This window comes from Montipora foliosa, chromosome 9 (genome assembly GCF_036669935.1).
Source record: "Montipora foliosa isolate CH-2021 chromosome 9, ASM3666993v2, whole genome shotgun sequence".
NCBI lineage: Eukaryota > Metazoa > Cnidaria > Anthozoa > Scleractinia > Acroporidae > Montipora > Montipora foliosa.
The window spans coordinates 33,243,886-33,261,385 of record NC_090877.1 but is presented as its reverse complement, the minus strand read 5'-3'; the positions used below and the strand labels follow the sequence as shown (position 1 = coordinate 33,261,385).

The window sequence follows — 17,500 nt, the reverse complement described above, 5'->3', positions numbered from 1 at the left end:
GCAAACTGGTATGTGAATAAAACAAAATGTAATTATGACCTCAGCAGAGTTCCTTATAAGTTGACTACGTCCCAGGGCTTTTCACCGCTGAAACCCAGGGTTCTGGGTCTCAGCGATGAAAAGCCCTGGGAACGAGGTTGAACGCACACCATCGAAAATATGAAGAAAACGGCAAATCACTGCTTTGTTAATTAATTAATTAATTATGCACGACTGCTCATGCGCCTCAAATCTTAACATCCATTACTGGAATGTAGAGGTATGGGAGTTGTCCTGGTAGATTGGTTGTGATTGCAACTGCGCATGTGATTGTAACAGATTTTTATTCAGGGAGGGGATAAAAACAAGGCAAATGGTTCGCTTAGAGACTTACAGCGGTTACCAGTCACACGCGCCCCTCAACAACTTTTTTTCATTTTTCGAAACTAAATTTTGGGTAGATATCAATCAAATATTTACATCACGAGTTCGACTGCCGCCAAGTGAAAGGACTGTCATGGAAACATTTGATTGACGTCCACGCAAAATTTAGTTTCGAAATATGAAAAAAAGTCGTGGCTGATTACCGCTTCAAATGACAAGACTTGACTTCTATAATCATCCGTTGTGTTACAAACACAAAAGGGAGTAAACACAAGACGTTTGCGAACCATGCACGGAAACCGGAAGTGAGCTGTTCTCCTATTTAACTTGTCTTCACACAGCCACATTTATATTGCTGAGTATCTTTTCACTATTAGAGACGATTAGTTTAGAAATCTGGGAGACACTAGTGTCATGGCTTGTGAAACGTTCACTTCCGGTTGCCTTCCATGGCGGCTCAAAAACGTTGCGTGCTTAAGCTCACTAATAGCAGTTCTAGTGGACGCGGAATTGGAGGAGTTTTCCATCTCCAGTGTATTCATATTATGCAAAACAGCTTACGTTGCAAGCATGGAGTATTGAGTGGCGTCTGGGTCTGAGTGGGGTACGATGTGTTGTGAATTTCCTCCGGATTAACCCCATGAACACGGTAAAATGTTAGCTTTATTCAGTCATTAAGAGAAGAACATATTTACAACATTAATTTTACATCTTTACAAGGTGTACCTCTTATTTTGTTAACTTAGGACATGCACGTAGTGTTTAATCAATGCCTAATATATATGCGACCTGTAATGATTTTATCAGTTTGACATGGGCGTAGCCAGGATTTTTCAAAGGGGGAGGGGGGGGGGGGGGGCACACTCTGTCAAACAGAGGGTACTCGCGTTTTCGCAACCTGAATATTGTAGGTTGTTTGAGTAAAAAACGGCTTACAAAGGGCGGGTCACGGGCACCCCAGGACCCCCCCCCCCCCCCTCTTGGCTACGCCCTTGTTTGATGAGACAAAATACTAACATGAGAGAAGAGGCCCCAGTTGGTGGAATTGTAGATAGAACTACCCACTGAATAATCACTATCCACTGGGTAACTCAATTGCCTTGCTAGGGTTTATCCGCTGGAGAATGGTTCATACTAGTTACCTACTGACCTTTTAAACAACCAAGGCCGGGATACTAAGATAAGTCTTCATTAAGTTGCGAGGCTTATTTTAGAATGTTTTGTATCATGTCTCAGAAAGTGCCGTAGAATGCAAGAAAACTGTCTCAATTCATTTGTATTTCACTGAACGTTTCCGTTGTACATCGCATTCATTTTTTGACTGGGCTATGCATTTTCAATGACCTGGTATAAAATGACATAATCATGCAACACTATTGCAGTATACCATGGAATGTCCTACTTCTCCGCACTTTTCACTAGCTACTTCCCACGCCTTTTGTGTACACGCAGAAAACTATACCATAGAGCTCGTTGAATATTCCATGGGATACTCGAAAGCTGTGCATGTGAACACCACTTCAGAGCAAATCATTACAGTTGATCTGTCTTTGCAAGGGACAGGAAACAAAAACATTATGATAATACAAGCATATTGACAACTTGAGTTTCAACTACCAATTAACTATACACGGCACACGGCGATTTTAATGAGAGGCGAATAATTTAGTTATTCCATCTGTACAATAGAAAGGTTTTGGTGTTATTCACAATTTTGAGTGAAAAGTTGCCGGGACTGTTCTCAATTACAGTAGCCGAGTGGAAATGTGCATGTATTATGGGGGTTATTTTCTTTCTATGCCGAAAAGAGCTTGATGGTTGCACTTGAATAAAACAAGCCAAAAACATGGAATGTTGTAGGAGATAAATTCATAAATTACCTTACCAATTCTCAGGTCTGTGCGTTACATCGTTTCTTTGTCAAAGCGTTTCACGCCACGCAACCTTATAGCGTTCACGGTATAGAGCCGCCATGTTGGTGCACAACGATGGTGCACCAATATGGCGGCCAGAAATCAAAAGGAACATCTGGAACTCACTTAGCTATGAAAACGCTCACGTTTCGCTCATGAGATAAAATACATGTGTATCATGTGCTTAAAACGCTCAGACTGCTGAGATTCATAGGCATAGACATTTTTTCCAACCAAATAACTTTGTATCATGGTGTCACGCAAGGTAACAATTCAGAAATTCAAAATCCTGTATTTTCGAAACGAAAGACGTTATGGAACTGGAAACTTGAAACAAGATTTTAATATTTCCAGGTTATCTTCAACCTCCTATAGATAAAAATTCAAAACACCTTGCGATTTGGATTTTAGAATTTGATGACGTCACTGAGAAAACCATCTATACCACTTTGCGCCGTTTATAAAATAATGAGCTCACGGATCGACTACATTTGCAAGATTGCGTGACATACCTACTGCGCATGCCTAGATGGGCACCCAAAGTCGACAAATTTGCCCGTTTCTTGAAAATAGTAGGAAGCGAGGTTAGTTGTTAAAGTTTCTCACGATGCTTCAGGTGTTTTTACCAGATAAATCAAGTATCGCATTTAGGGGCACGTTCATGACATATGTTTTTTGTTTGTTTTCCTGTGTTTTACTAAAGTGACGATCTTTTGTTATGCTGTGACTAATACGGTCCAACTAAAAATAAAAGCGCTAGTGAAACTTAAAGTCAAATTTCCATATCGACAAGGATAGATGAAATACATGCATAATACATGTATCGAAGCTAAAACTAAACCATTGAAAGTGGTTGTCTCGTCAGGTAGCTGAAGCTATTGAGCAAGTTTATAAATGTTCTCCTGGCAGAAACGAAACTCAGCCTTGCATTCTTCGACGTTTGTTTTCTTATCCAAATCGAACCTTTCATACCTCCAGCGTGGTTTTTGTAAAGCCTCATTTACACTAACAAGTTTTCCTTGACAAGTTTTCCTTGGCAGTGTAAATGGAAAAATATGACAAGTTTTTCCTTGACAAGTGTCCTTGTTCAAAAACTAGCATACTAGTTTTTGAACAAGGACATTTGTCGTGGAAAAACTTGTCAAGGACGATATTTGCTAGTGTAAATTACTTGTCAAGTGCACTTGTCAAGGAAAACTTGTCATATTTTTCATTTACACTACCAAGGAAAGCTTGTCAAGGAAAAACTTGTCAAGGAGAACTTGCTACTGTGTACAGTTGGCAAGTTTTCCTGTCTTTCCTTGACAAGTGGACTTGTCAGGGAAAACTTGCTAGTGTAAATGAGGCTTAAACATCGTATAAAAAGTACGAATTATTGTTCGTTCGATAAGCCTATGCTATACTGGTTTCTCTGAAGTTAAGGCCCTGGCACACGGCTTCGGCTTTTGTTTCAATATCCGTCTGATTTTGTTGAATGATGTTGAACGATGTTGACTGCTGGGGTATGCAAAAGGTGTAATACATCGTCATCATTTGATTCAACAAAGCTCATGAGAGGCCCTGTATTATATCAATACCTCTTGCTTATCTTAAGATTAAAAAGAACGTGAGAATTCGCTCAAGAAAGAGTAGGAGGCTGCTGCGAAGGAGTTGCTTTCCGGCAAAGATGTTATGGTTATTCTACCCACTGGATTTGGTAAAAGCTTGATATACACGATCTTCGGTTTGACGAAAGAATAAATATTGTAAGCAAAAACGCGCAATGTGATCGTTACACATCGTTTCGCCTTCAATGTACTCACTGGTGAATCTGAAACATTACAGGCACCTTTGAGGGACGATATCCATACTGGGCACCAAATCTCAGCTTCGTGAAGTAAAATGTTGTTGGAATATGCTGCGATATCGTCTGGGCTCGAACTCTTGAATACGGAATCAGCGGCAAAGGGTCTCTGAGCTCGCTTCGAACATTCGGGCCCTGCAAGACTAAGTTGGCAACTGTTTTCCAATTCATTCGAGAAAAATTCAGAATCACTGATTTAGTTTTCTCGTCAAACGGAGTAAACACATCAACTCGGGAACTTGGATCAACAATTAGAACTTTCACTTGAGTGGTTTAATTAGATACTCAATCGTCATTCCGCTAGAGGGTTCTGTACTTGCGAGGTGTGATAATTCCCTCATTTGCATCGTCGATCGGTGGTTCATTCATTCTCTCTTGATTTAAACAAATTTTCAGTCGATAAAAGTGCTTTTTAAAATAATCTCTGAATTGCAATTTCAGATTACATGCACAGCAATCGTTCGCAGATTTAATTGAAGGGTCTTGCTCATTTCACTATGGCTTCTTTGGCGTATCTACCCTTTCCATGCCTTCCAAATTAATAACTGTGTTTGCTATCTTCCGTGCATGTTGCTATTCATTTTTAAGTCCATATTGACACTTGTAATATACAACTTGGTTTTGCATTGCAGGCTTACTCTGATTGGCTGTTTGTAATTGTATTCAAAGAAAACCTTAATTTTTCGGTCAGGCGGTATTTCACAACGCCCCTACCCATTCTCCGCGCGTTAATTGCCTCGAGCGCCATTCATTATTCGCGAAAACAAACGAAATGTTGAATGGTTGTTGAAGCAAAGTTTAAACCCTTTTCAACTCATTCAACATCGATTCAACTTGGATTCAACACGTTTCAACACGGTAGAAAGGGAGTTTGCAAATGGTTTCAACATCGAACTGATGAACTGATGTTTCCCTGGGCCTTTAGTCATTTTGGATTGAACAATTTGCCTTGTGAAAAATAAAAACAAACTTCAGAAACGGCGGGAAAATTTATCGCACGCGCACTGTGACGTGACCCGACGCATATGGCGCCGTCGTGCGAACGTCGTCGTTCCGTAAGCTCCCTAAGTACAAATCAAAGAAGCAGGCGAAATTACTCGCTTCAAGATAATTTAACGCGCCCCAGGACCTCTTTCCCTAGGTCAGTTTTAGTTCGGCATTTGACAAAAGATGACAACTTTGATCTCTATCATATGACATTTACACAGCCTCTACCACATGATAGCTTGGCAGCATCGGCACAAGGAGGACTATTTCATTTTAATATGCTTTGCAACGAGTAAATTCCCCATGGAAACACTCCCTTTCGTGATGTACCCTGAAAGCAATAACCAGACAAGTTAAACAACACCTATGGTTGAATAATTGAATTGCATTCATTCAGTCTTCTAACAGAGGGGAGCTTGCTGATCAATGTAGGGAGAGATAGCGGTACACTTGATGTCCATCTTCTTGACGAATTACATACTGTAAGTTGTTTAATTAACATGCACTTGGCAACAAGGTCTTTACAAACACTCCTTTTGAAATGCCCGTCCGTTCCAGGTCAAAATGGAGCAATAATAACAACTTTATTTAAGTGTCAATGGATTTAACACAAGAGCACTAATGAAATTAAGTCAAATCAAATCAATTCAAATATTGGTTTCTTGTGGCGAGGGGAAAACCGGAGTACCCAGAGAAAAAACCTTTCAGAGCAGAGAAGAGAACCAATAAACTCAACCCACATATGACGCCGAGTCTGAGAATCGAACCCGAGCCACATCGGTGGGAGGCGAGTGCTCTCACCACTGTGCCCCGCCCCTCCCTGCTCACAATGTAGAAAAGTTGGTTTCTAACAAGAAGGAAAACAGGAGTATTATGAGAAAAATATACATTTGCAAAGAGAAAAAACCCAGCAACAAACTCAGCTCACGTAGTCGAGTCCAAGAATAGAACCCTGGACACAGAAAAGAAGGAACACGCGCACACAATACTCCTGGAAATCGATTTACAAAGAGAAATAATTCAAGAGCTCAAAATAGAACAATCTCAATTTCCTACTCTTTTTCCTTTTGGAGAAGCACTTGGGAGGTTGTAAGGTACAGAACATCCATCCTCTTGGAATAAACACTCGTTTGTTTCCAATGTTCGTCTTGAGGTGAATTGTACGTCCTTCCTTATTCCGGATTCCAGCGCCAGCATTAGGCAAGGATATCACCGTTTTATCTGCGTTTGGCTCTTTGGTATCTTCACTGGAAGTTAAATTTTGTGCCATCGCTAAAGGAGGACAAAGAATTGAGATGGCTACTTTAAGTTCGAAAAGAGATGGCTGCTATGAAATGAACTTCTGGTAACTTTGGATCGGAAACGAGGTTCCAAACCGTCAATTTTTGTATCAATATTCTTAGCAGAAAAGCAACGACTCACCTTGATTGGTGTGTTGGTCAACAGACGCTAAAACTGAAAATTGATAAAAAACATTTTGTGATTCTTAGGGGAAAAACAAAACCATCTCGAACGTAACTGCTAAAATATTATGTTACTCAGAGGCTTCATTAAGGCAATTATTATCATCATCATCATCAAAATTTGAGCTCTTTATAGTATTGAAAGAGAGCAGACATCAGGAAATCTATCGGGAAGATTGTAGAGACAAGCTCAAGGTCATGACTTTTTTTTACTATCGCCCGACGTGAAGGAATCCGGAATATGGGATCCAGCAAATGTGAGGCTTTGGAATCCGGAATCCAAAACGTAGAATCCGGAATCCATTGTATGGAAACCAGAATCCACAGCTTTCGATGAAATATAGAATCTATTTCGGTGGAACCCTTAAATCCACCGGACTCGGTATCTGGGATCCACTATTCGGGATCCGGAATCCCATGGGCTGGGATCTGGAATCTGAGGGCGCGGCCACTTGGATTCATTTACATAGGGCGATTACTAGGAACGTGGATTATAATTTGGCACTTACCTTTCGCTATTTTTGACCTCTTTCTGTTTTCTACGTAAATAAAAGTAAAATTGACGGAAATTAGCTAAATTTAGAGATGTTCCTAGACCTTTATAGATAGGATAGGATAGCTCAGTTGGGCATTAGATAGGATAGGAAATAGATAGGATAGGATAGGATAGGATAGGATAGCTCAGCTGGGCATTAGACTAGGGCATGCGGCCTGGCCAACACTCAGAGTTTCAAAATAACTGAGGAGAATTCCGAAGTTCTGCCTTGGTAATTACTTCCTCAAGTGGGTAGTCTTTCAAGTTTTAAACTGAAAGCTAGAAAGATCATGGCATTTAGATAAGCAACTCAAGCATTTGCAAAGCAAACCAGAAAACGTCAGTCTTGAAAGGGATTTGAATCCTTGTCCGTGCGATTTGCGCTGAACATCTCTACCAACTGAGCTATCAAGCCTACTGGAAGCCGCTGATCAATTGAAAGTATTCTCGAATAACAAGTGTAAACCGTAAGATAAGTACTCATACAGGGGCCGCGGAGATGGAGGGGCTGGGGGGCTATAATCCCCCCTCCCCCCTCCCCTTCCACTTCTTCTTACGGTGTTCTGTTTGTCTTTTTATCAAACTAGCAGACTAGGAAGAAAAATTGTAACGCCGTATCCCACAACCACGCGCGGCCTTGAATGTTATTTTCCGAAGGCGAGATTAGATCTCGTCCGTTCAGTAACGGGAAATGTGGTAGACACAGGATGATCTGATGAATTTTGGCGATAGAAATACTGCAGGAAATTTGGAAACAAGACCTAAGGTCGCGCGCGGTTGTGGGATACGGCGTTAAAATATTTCTTCCCATTTCTCCAAATTACGTCACCAGATCGCATGGCGGCCCCTGCTCATATGCTCCGTCTCACAACCCTTTAGAAATTGCAAAGTCACCGGTCTGCTGTCCATTAAGGGACCCTGTGTCCCACTGTATTTTGCCTTGCACCTCTGTACGAACTCAGTGGAAGAGTAAAAGAACGTACTTTGTTCAAAGTGATTTCATGGAAAAAAAGAGAGCAGTAGAATTCCCGGCGTTGATTTCAGGGGATACACCTGCGGTCTAAGAGGAGAAAGGGAGGTAAATGTGGTCGAGAAAATTTTAAAGCAAATTAAAGGAACAAGGATGGCACAGTCGGTTAGTGCGCGGCCTTGGTGCAAGAGGTCCTGCGTTCGATTCCCGGATCTCGCATCTTTCCGTGTAGCTAAGTAACTTTAAATACCCGTAAAACGGAACACTGATGGAGAGGGGGGAGTAAAATGAGCGCACCGTCGACCTCGGGTTTGTCAGTTAAATTACTTTACTTTGCTTTACTTTATTAAATAAATGCGTCCGACAAAGACCGTCGACTGATGGAGTGACACTTGCTCTTTTAATCACTCGGCATAATAGGCTTAGAATGTGGCGCGACGCTTTTAAGGCAAGGCTTGTATTTTACTCTCGTGGATATGAATGTTTTTCAGAACTTTGAGATTGTTAAGTCACAATTTATTTTATTAGTTCTGCTTAGAGCAGGTCCCCAAATCGTGCTGCTTAAAATACACTAGAAACTTTATCACACTTCATTCACTCACACAGCCTTGCTCTCAGGCGATAGTCTTGACCTGCGGTATTTTTGTGAGGACGGGAGAGCAGCACCATCCAGATGCAACCACAAGTAAATTATAATTACGAGATTTATTGCTGTTAACTGATACTGACCATGGTATGCTGTTTCCCTTTCGATGGACGTCAGGGCTGTTTGAATAAAGAATATTGCCTCAATTAGACCTGGAATTAATTTGACCCATACATTAACTAAAATCTCCGTGCGCTGCTTTCGCTAGTGGTCTACTTTTTATCATCCAACTTGTTTTTGTAGTATGGTTTAATTTGGTCCAACCTGATTCAATGTCTCTAACTTGAAAGTCTTCTTGTTCGTCGTCTTCAACCGAACGAAGAACTGTTAAAACAAAGGCAAAGGAAACCGTGTGAAACAAATGACATCTATAAAATACCATGTGAAATAATTGTGGACTTTGGCGGGTATATCAGTTGGGAAATGACTATCGCACATTGGTCGACAAGATCCCACTAGTACTGTGGCATTCATATGAGTGTACCTTTTTGTAAAGATGCTACCTCGTGTTGGTTTCGGTGATCTGTGTATCCACTAATCGCAGGATGCTTTGCGTCATAATCAAGTTCTGAAAGTTCTGTGAACAGTGAACAGTATGTGAATGTTAACGTGGAAACACACATGACCTTTCCCGCTGCGTTCGCCAACCTCGTTCACGCATGTGGAGCTTGCGCTTTTAAAAAGTTGATTTTCATCTTGCCTTGGCGTAAAAATACTACACATAGGTTGCATCGGATCGTACTTATACGGAGTCAACGAAGCTTCAAAAAGCAACTCTACTCTGTATATTAACTACGCGAGTACTCAAGGCGGGGTTTGGATCGTATCAGGGTGTTTCCTTTGATTTTTGCTTGTCAAGGGCTCTCCTACGCCAAGGCTAGAAGGGGGTGGGCGAAGGCTTCGTAAAAAAGACTTGAGAAACGACTTTGTAGACCCTTGCTTCTTATCCTTCGTTGACAGAATCCCCTGGGAAATAGAGGAGAATGTAGCGACAGTTTTTTTACTTAAAGTAATCTTCTCTGACTATGTTCTACTATTTTGGTCACCTTTTTTTAATCTTTCTATGCTTTTTGAAGATTCTTCAAGAGTTAATCTTCTTCCTTCTCTATCCCCTTCAATCAATCCTGTGAAGCAGAATACAATAATTGATCAGCCGGTGTGGTTTATGTACGGTTGCGGTTAACTCCATCTCTCAAAAGTTTAAAAGTCAGCCTTTCTTCTGGTAACGAAATTTCAGGAATCAGTTGTTTTGAAAATTTCTTCAAGAAACCGAAATTTTGATCAAGTTTACTAACTCTCGTCACTCGTCGGAATCAGCTTTAACTGGTACCAGTACAAGTAGACCACAATGTCAATCTGTGTATGGTTTGAGCCACAATGTATATATATATATATATATCATTTCTTATCAATATGAATTTAAAAAATTAGCGGAATAGAAATAGGTTCTCCATTGAGACGAATGGCTTAACTTTCTACTCCTTTCAAAATACCCGATAAAAAACAGGTTGTTGTGAGGTGCGGAAATGTATACATCAAGGAGAGGTGTAGGTAACATTTGTTCATTGCTTCTGTAACACACTTAGTAGGTTTGAAATTGATATTTCTGGAGGATTTATTTTCAAACTGAAAACGTAGCAGCTATACAGTGCATGCACCATTTATTCGGCTCAGTACCTAAACCATTCGTGCTCTAACTCAAAACGGAAAATTTTCCACGCGTCCTTCAAATTAAGAAACCCCACAGGGCATCGTCCCAAATAAAAACGATTACATAGATGAAAAAGGTTTTGATATTATAGTATTTAGATGATAAATTCTTAAAATATTTAACCATCTTTCTTCAGTGGCAAGAGATCGGTTTTAAAACGGAAAAATAAGTCATAAGGACTGAAAATCATCGAACATACTTTGAACGAACTTACCTCTAATTGATAGTGTCATCTTTAAGGTCTCGGACACTTGCACAAAGAGAAGCAAAATGGAGATCAATTCTGTTGCTCTTAGACTTCTCTCTGACATCTCTTTGTAAAGAGGTTGCCTTTAAAAAGGGCGAGAGATTAAGGTTCTCTTTCTTCACTAGCGCCGGCTTCACATTTTCACGTTAAATACAAAGAGCACCGAGCACCGGCAAGTTGTTGAATAATTGAAGAGCACAATTTGAACTACGATAATGGAACAAGTTACGGGACACTTGACGCAGCGAAATTGTCTTTGTTGATGGTGTGTAACAGTAAAATGAAACTTACTTTTATCACCAGTGAAGGTAACTTTGAAAAGAGATAGCATTCGTTTTATACTGGAATCCTCGCACAGTGAGAGTAGCCAGGGAGAGGTGGGGGTATAGAAAAAAAGCGAACCTCGGACAACTATGATATGCTTGAAGCTGCACTCAAATTGCTCGCTCATTACTTAATTCAATTCCTGATCATGTTTTGGCTGCGAGTCGAGTCTCCGATTAAAGGGCCCGTTCAGTTATGAACGATTTACTAAAAGTGAGAGTATTAGAGAGATTTAGCATCTTCTTGTCTTAAAACCATGAAAATTCTGGTGTGTTAAGGGGGTGGCACTTCACTGTAGAAAGACAATGGTTGCTAAGGAAGCTTTTTAGTCAAAGAGCCCTACAAAAAGGTTGCATGGATGGTTCTATGAAGTAACTTTTACAATGGAAATATGACATCACTTCAATCAGAAGGCGCATGCGCAACTAGTCCCAGTCCTCTGCCGGGCATTTCAGTGAAAAACAGGTAAAGGCTCTCGGCAAACGAAAGGAAGAGGCGATTTTGTTACCGGATGGGAACCGTCCCATCTTTTTTCATAAACTGTAGCATGGAATTTCTCTTTGGGAGGGCCTTTTAACGTCATGATGTTTTTGAAAAAAGTTCCCTTTAAAATCCATGCTACAGATTTTGTGTTAAAATGTTCTTATACTGTTGCTTCAAAAATTTGTGAAAAACATAGTTAAATCGCTGAGTTTTTAGGCATTTTCTGTTTTGGTCACAAGATTTGCCAAATATAGTTGTGAGTCGAACGAGACAAAGGAATGTTAAATAGAACACACTTGGCAAAAAAGGATAACTGTAGAGTGAAAGGAATTCGCGAAATAACTATTTGAAGGAGTCCAAGTTGCACGGAGTTGCTACGAATTTAGATTGGTTCATTGCGCTGTTTGTACCTGCTGTGATTGGTCGAAGTTATTACTTTGGTATTATACTTTACGGCAATTGATTAAAAACTGCTCTTACACGCGAGAAATGAGCTAAAGTAAAACAACTCAGTTAACTCGGAAAATTTAATTCTCTTCTACTGACACTCGAACACAAAGAACTATTCATAAAAGCATTTTATTCAACATCAATATGCATACATATAAATATTATAACGTCTTTGTGTGTTTTAACTGCTAAAAATGATAGAATTGGGTCAGGCATAATTAATCACAGCATTAACCAATGGTATCATGGTAGCCGATGACATCATGGGGATAACCTCGGGATAAAAACGTCCTCAGCAACCTGTAAAATCAAGCATTAAAAACCGGTAAGCAATGGTAATATGACACATTTGAGAGTATAATATAAAGATTTAGGCAAGTCTAAAAGCGGAGCTCCCGTTTCTAACCGCAGAAAGCAATATAGTGTATATGGAAATAATTAAGCTTAAGCTTCTGCATGAAGTACAAAATTAATCGCCATTAGTGTATACAGTTTACAGTGATCAAACACCTCTGAGCTGATAGCAGTAAACAAACAAGCCTTGCAAACAATAATCAACAATTTTAATTAGCAACTAAAACTGAAATTACATGCACAGTAATCTCTTTCACAACATGTTCCGTTTGACTGATAATCTTTACACCCTCTCTCTTCAGTTTAGAACAACAGCAAAAATCTTCCTAATTAGAAAGTGAAGCTACAGAGTGGTGAGTTTGCTTAATACTGCAAGTTCACAATCAAACAAAGCAGCTCACGACTGGACATCCATTTCACACAAAAAAACTGTAAATGTGATTGTTGAAATATACCAGAAGAATCTCATCTCTGTCAACACGGAATTGCAAACGTTTTCGGGCCTTCTTCCTTTTTTAGCGAGTTTTACAAAATATGCGAGGGAGCGCGGCAAGGAAACTATTACCGAAAAGCTAACCATTGTAAGTATGTGTTTTGTCTCTCGCTCCATTTCTCTCAGCTTTACGGTGTTTTACATTGAAATTTTCTCTCCTTCTCGTTCCTCGGCTTCTCTCGAGGCTTTCTTCGCTTAAATGTCTCAAATTTCGTCGCCTCCTCTCTCGAGCTCCTTACCCCGTTGCTCCTCACTAATATGATTTCCCGCCAGAAAAACGCGGGTGGCCAAATGCAACGCTTCCACACGACTTCCCGCCAAGGAAAATTGCCGGAACACTCCCGTCCCCAGAGTCTCCCCTTTCTCTCCACCTCCACCCTGACAGTCTGTACGGGCGGACAGCGGACGGACGTACGTGACGTCAAGACCAAAATTTCTCGTACGGATAGATTTTCCAAAAAACCTTGCCCATGGTGCTCCGCTAGCGCACTGCTCGCGCCTGAGCTCCGCTGTGATTTTGATCGCCACTTCAGACGTTCATGTAGGAACCAAAGCTATCGTTGTCGTAAACAACTAAATAATCTAATTTAGTTGCAATTTCCATTGCATGCGTCTGTTGCAAAAGAAAACGAAAAACTAAGCAATGTACTTACCTTTATCTTCGTCTGTTTTTGGAGAGACAACTATTCTTCTACCATGTACCCTATCGGGTATCGGATCAAGCTTTCGGTGACTTTCTTCTGCTCGATTATAAAATCCCATTGATTTTCGCCCGCCCCTGTATGTTGTTTCTGTTCCAGGATCAACTGTCTGAAAGGTATCTCTTTTATCCCACGCTTCGCGTCCGCGGGCGTGAATTCCTAACGATAAAAGCAACTGAGATCGTTAGAATATCCCATGTAAAAGGCCTGGCCCCATTTGTTCAAAAGGTGGATAACGCTATCCACCGGATAAATCACTATCCGTTAGATAGCGCAATTGGTTTCGCTAGGCCTTATACTCTGGATAGTGATTTATCCCGCGGAAAGCGCTAGCCATCGCTTGAACAACTGGGGCCTGCAGTTTAACCCTTTCACCGCCGATGGTTTCCCCATTGACAAGTAAAATTGTCTGGCGTTACACAGAGTAAAATTTATAAGTGTCAATGGCATTTATGTCGGTGAAAGGGTTAAAGTTATCCCTGAAAGAATGTGATCATCATCATGATCCTCATCATCGCCCTCATGATGCGTGATGACGTCTGACTAGCTAATTTCACCACCAAGCCTGGAATTCGAAAATCAAAGTTGTAAATTTCAACATGAGCTAAATCCCAAAGGAGCAAACTTGTAAAGAAAACGCACGTATTGTATGTCCAGATGATGTGAATAATCCAGTGTGCAAACGAGGCTTGGTGGTGAATCTTGAGCATATGCCATAATCATTCACAAGGCCAATTATCATCATCGTCCCGTCTTCCTCCTCCTAATCATCATTATCATCATCAACTTTATCATCACCGCCATCGTCCTTACTTACTTACCAACGAAATCCAACACGGACGGGTTGTCCTCTGGATCGTCGGGCATGGCACTTTCGTGCGAACGAGTTATAACTAAGATCTTTGGCTCTTCTGCTTCAAAATGTAACTTAAACACTCTGTGGATTTTTGGGAGTACACAAGGGGCCTCGTAAATGATTTCTGTATCGGCTTCTGTGACCTTGCCTTGGATAAGGACAGCCTTTAAGAAAATAAAATGGACGAACATATTGATTTCAACAACATTTCAAAAACTGGAGATTTTGAAAGTTGAGGTGTTCACACATACTGAGCCGCGTTGCAAACTAGTCTAATTGCTTTATTGCGCAAGTGTCTAGGATCCAGCATGATCCAGTGGCTTGAACATACCTCTTTCATGTGGTCTTTTATCTTAAACACGACATTCGGAGGTTTGGGAAGACTGGCTATGTGAGATCGTTCACACATGATACGAATTTTGTCTTTTGTCCAGTTGTAGTAAGTTGGAACCTCCAATAGGAGTGGGACAGCCATTCGCACGCCACAAACTCTCCACAGGCTATTCTCAAGGTTAGGAAAGCGATTCATAGCTTCTACCATGTCTTCTTTTGTGACGAAAAATGCCTTGGAGAAAGTCAACAAATAAACAAAGCTCAAAAGGTTTTTGAAAACAATAGTTAGAAACATAACAGCAGTTATAGATATCAACTGATCCAGGTCTTGTCGTAGGTTCGAGGTGTCGGGTTTTTAAAACTTTCTTATACTGTCAGTATTTATGCTATGAGAACGAAATTAAGATCATTTTAATGCTTCTTCAGTGAATGTAGTTTTGATTCCGAAAAAAGTATTCCTTTGTTTGAAGCAAAAACTATTCCCAATTTTTGCAAATTTTCAACTAGACGGTGTCAGCATTTTTCAACTTTTTGACGTGTTTTGATTTTAAATCCTATGATATTTATTTCATTCTCATAGCATAAACACTCACTGACGAAATAAGAAAATAAAAAATACTTACACCTTGAACCTATGACTGTGCGATTACCCTGCAATGCCGCTCCACCAACTAAGCAGTGCATTTTTTTTCTCAAAAATCACAAAATTGCAGTCTCTTATTTGTTGGTAACTGTCCAACTCTTGACTGTGAACTTGGTTTCAATTCCACTGATGATGGTAATGTATAAAAAGCATGACTAATACCTGGACTTCAGACTCGCAAGTACAGGACGAGTTTCTCTTAGCGGAAGTAAGTATCCCCATCTCTCCAATTAAGTTACCAGCAGAAATGTAGTCTGTGGTCACAATCATCTCTCCGACCTCTTGCTCCTCGTCTTCAGCAAAAATCTTTTTTGCCACTGATACACCAATCATCTACAAGAAAATCACAATCTTTATTACGTGTCTAGGCATTCTAGTGCCTTGTGGCGCTAATTGGGGACACATTCACGCCAGACCACAACACCGGCAACTCCGTGTGGTGCTCTAATCAAATAGTGTGTGGGATCTTTAACGTCCCACAGAGTTTATGAATAGAGAGCTTTAGATTCTGGTACGAGAACGACTACGAGTACAAGATTTTCCCATAGACCAACAGTGAGCGCGCGCAAACCAGCGTCATTTTGGCGGGAAAAACGTGATACCATCGTCACTTTAGTACGAGATTTTGCAAAAATGTCGTCGTGTCAAAACAACTCAGCAACACGGTAGCAGTTTTGGCATTTTTCGATTAGCAAAAAGGCTCATTTACCAGCAACAAGAATAATTGAGCAACCTATGGTGCTAACAAAGAGTAAGATTAATCGTACGGGTTGTAAATTTCCCAAGTATTCACGCTAAAAACGGGTAGTCAAAACTCGTACTCGTTCTCGTTCTCGTCTTAGAATCTAAAGGTCCCTAATAAGGGTTCGGAGACGGGATTTAAGTCCTCAGTACTCGAAAACACTTGAAACGTCTAACCATTTGCAGACGTAATTAAAAAGGCAGCACTTACTCCTCAGTTCTATAAAGACCCTGGGTGTTGGTCCGGAGTTTTGATCCAGTGACCTCCCGCCGGCGGGAGTAAATTTAGCCTTTTTTATACCAATTGTTTAGGACGATAACAAACATGATTAAAAAACATCGTGGTTATGAAAATCTGCGGCTTGTCAAGAACGCCAGTACGTAATTGTTTTGAACGATAACAAAAGGTGAGGAGGGGGGGGGGGGGGTGGGTACTCTAGTCATCAATTTTCGCTGGGTATGTGCCGCAGGCCTCTCAGAACCCCTCCCCATGTACAGTCTATTTTATGGCCAATAATAGACCCATATTAGTCACTATTAGCCCATTAATAGGAAGTACCCCCCTCCCCCACCCTGGGGAAGCGTGATTCGAACAACGCGATTCACAGGACAATCGATTGCATAAGAGTCACGTGCACGGTTTGGCTCGAACACCAAGTCGCAAGAAACGTTTCCCACCACTTTATGGAAAAAGGTTTTTACTTGCGCCGTCATACGTTTTCGTGTTTTTTTCCGCGCTAGTTTACTTCTGGTTGAGATGGGACGACATTTGTTTTGATGCGTCTAGGTTGGCTTGATTGAAGATGCCCAATTGATTACTGCCAGAAGTTATTAGGAGTTCACACCAATGAAAGTCCAGGACTCTTGAAATTAAAATTGGAATACCGGACACAACAGAGTATCGATTTCTTCCGAATCATCCTTCATGGCAATCATTGTCAAACGACATCTCTTCATTCATCTGACGGGGTTAAAGTTACAATCTCCTTTACTACAATTGCGATGATGCTATTTTTCGACAGTTTCAGTCCTAGCAGATGCTAATTCATTAAGACTTTTCGTCAAAAGTTTATCTCCAGTTTGGAGCACTCGCATTTTTTTGTGGATCCCCAGCTCATCGTGGAACTAAACAATTTTCTTCATAAACTAGTTATAGCTGTCGCTAAAGTGCCAACGAGCCTAGCTTGCGTGATCTGGCGGCTGCAAACATCACGCGGCGTACTCGTGCGGCACTCTCATTGGTTATCGCTACGGTCAATATTTGATCGCTTTGGTCTACATTACAGCTTTTGGTCTACATTACACTCAAATTTGAAGCGCTTCTGAGATTTCGTCCGCCTAAAAATCTTCTCGCGGCTCTATAAGCTGCCGCCTCGCCAGGCCTTCTGTCTTCAGAAGGCCTGACTCGTTGGCAATTAAACATTCATTTCGTAAGTAATTGAGC

The 17,500-nt window shown here is 40.8% G+C and overlaps 2 protein-coding genes across 2 annotated transcripts in view; both read right to left on the bottom strand.

Moving 5' to 3' along the window:
* Positions 1-1,363: 1,363 nt before the first annotated feature.
* LOC137970435 (sperm-specific sodium:proton exchanger-like) overlaps positions 1,364-17,500 on the bottom strand; it is a 45,871-nt gene continuing 29,734 nt past the window's right edge. The window contains exons 16-20 of the mRNA XM_068816959.1: positions 15,478-15,648; positions 14,671-14,904; positions 14,305-14,503; positions 13,436-13,642; positions 1,364-5,032 (exon numbers count right to left, since the gene is read on the bottom strand). Coding sequence (XP_068673060.1) covers positions 4,938-5,032; positions 13,436-13,642; positions 14,305-14,503; positions 14,671-14,904; positions 15,478-15,648 — 906 coding nt within the window. The 3' untranslated portion in view covers positions 1,364-4,937. The remainder of the gene's footprint in view (positions 5,033-13,435; positions 13,643-14,304; positions 14,504-14,670; positions 14,905-15,477; positions 15,649-17,500) is intronic.
* On the bottom strand, positions 4,921-10,814 carry LOC137970387 (uncharacterized). The gene is made up of 9 exons (XM_068816910.1): positions 10,646-10,814; positions 9,767-9,844; positions 9,205-9,297; positions 8,985-9,044; positions 8,804-8,839; positions 7,079-7,108; positions 6,529-6,561; positions 6,163-6,378; positions 4,921-5,437 (listed from the first exon to the last, which is right to left on the bottom strand). The coding sequence occupies exons 1-9, from the start codon at positions 10,740-10,742 to the stop codon at positions 5,370-5,372; spliced, it is 711 nt and encodes a 236-aa protein (XP_068673011.1). The 5' UTR covers positions 10,743-10,814; the 3' UTR covers positions 4,921-5,369.

What these genes read in the sequence shown, in the direction of transcription:
- LOC137970387 (XM_068816910.1), bottom strand. Translation starts at nt 10,742, where the DNA reads ATGTCAGAGAGAAGTCTAAGAGCAACAGAATTGATCTCCATTTTGCTT. An exon ending in AAGGGAAACAGCATACCATG is followed by an intron (nt 7,109 to 8,803) that starts GTCAGTATCAGT and finishes TTATTTACGTAG; the next exon opens with AAAACAGAAAGAGGTCAAAA. An exon ending in CTTCTCCAAAAGGAAAAAGA is followed by an intron (nt 5,438 to 6,162) that starts GTAGGAAATTGA and finishes TATTGCTTTCAG; the next exon opens with GGTACATCACGAAAGGGAGT.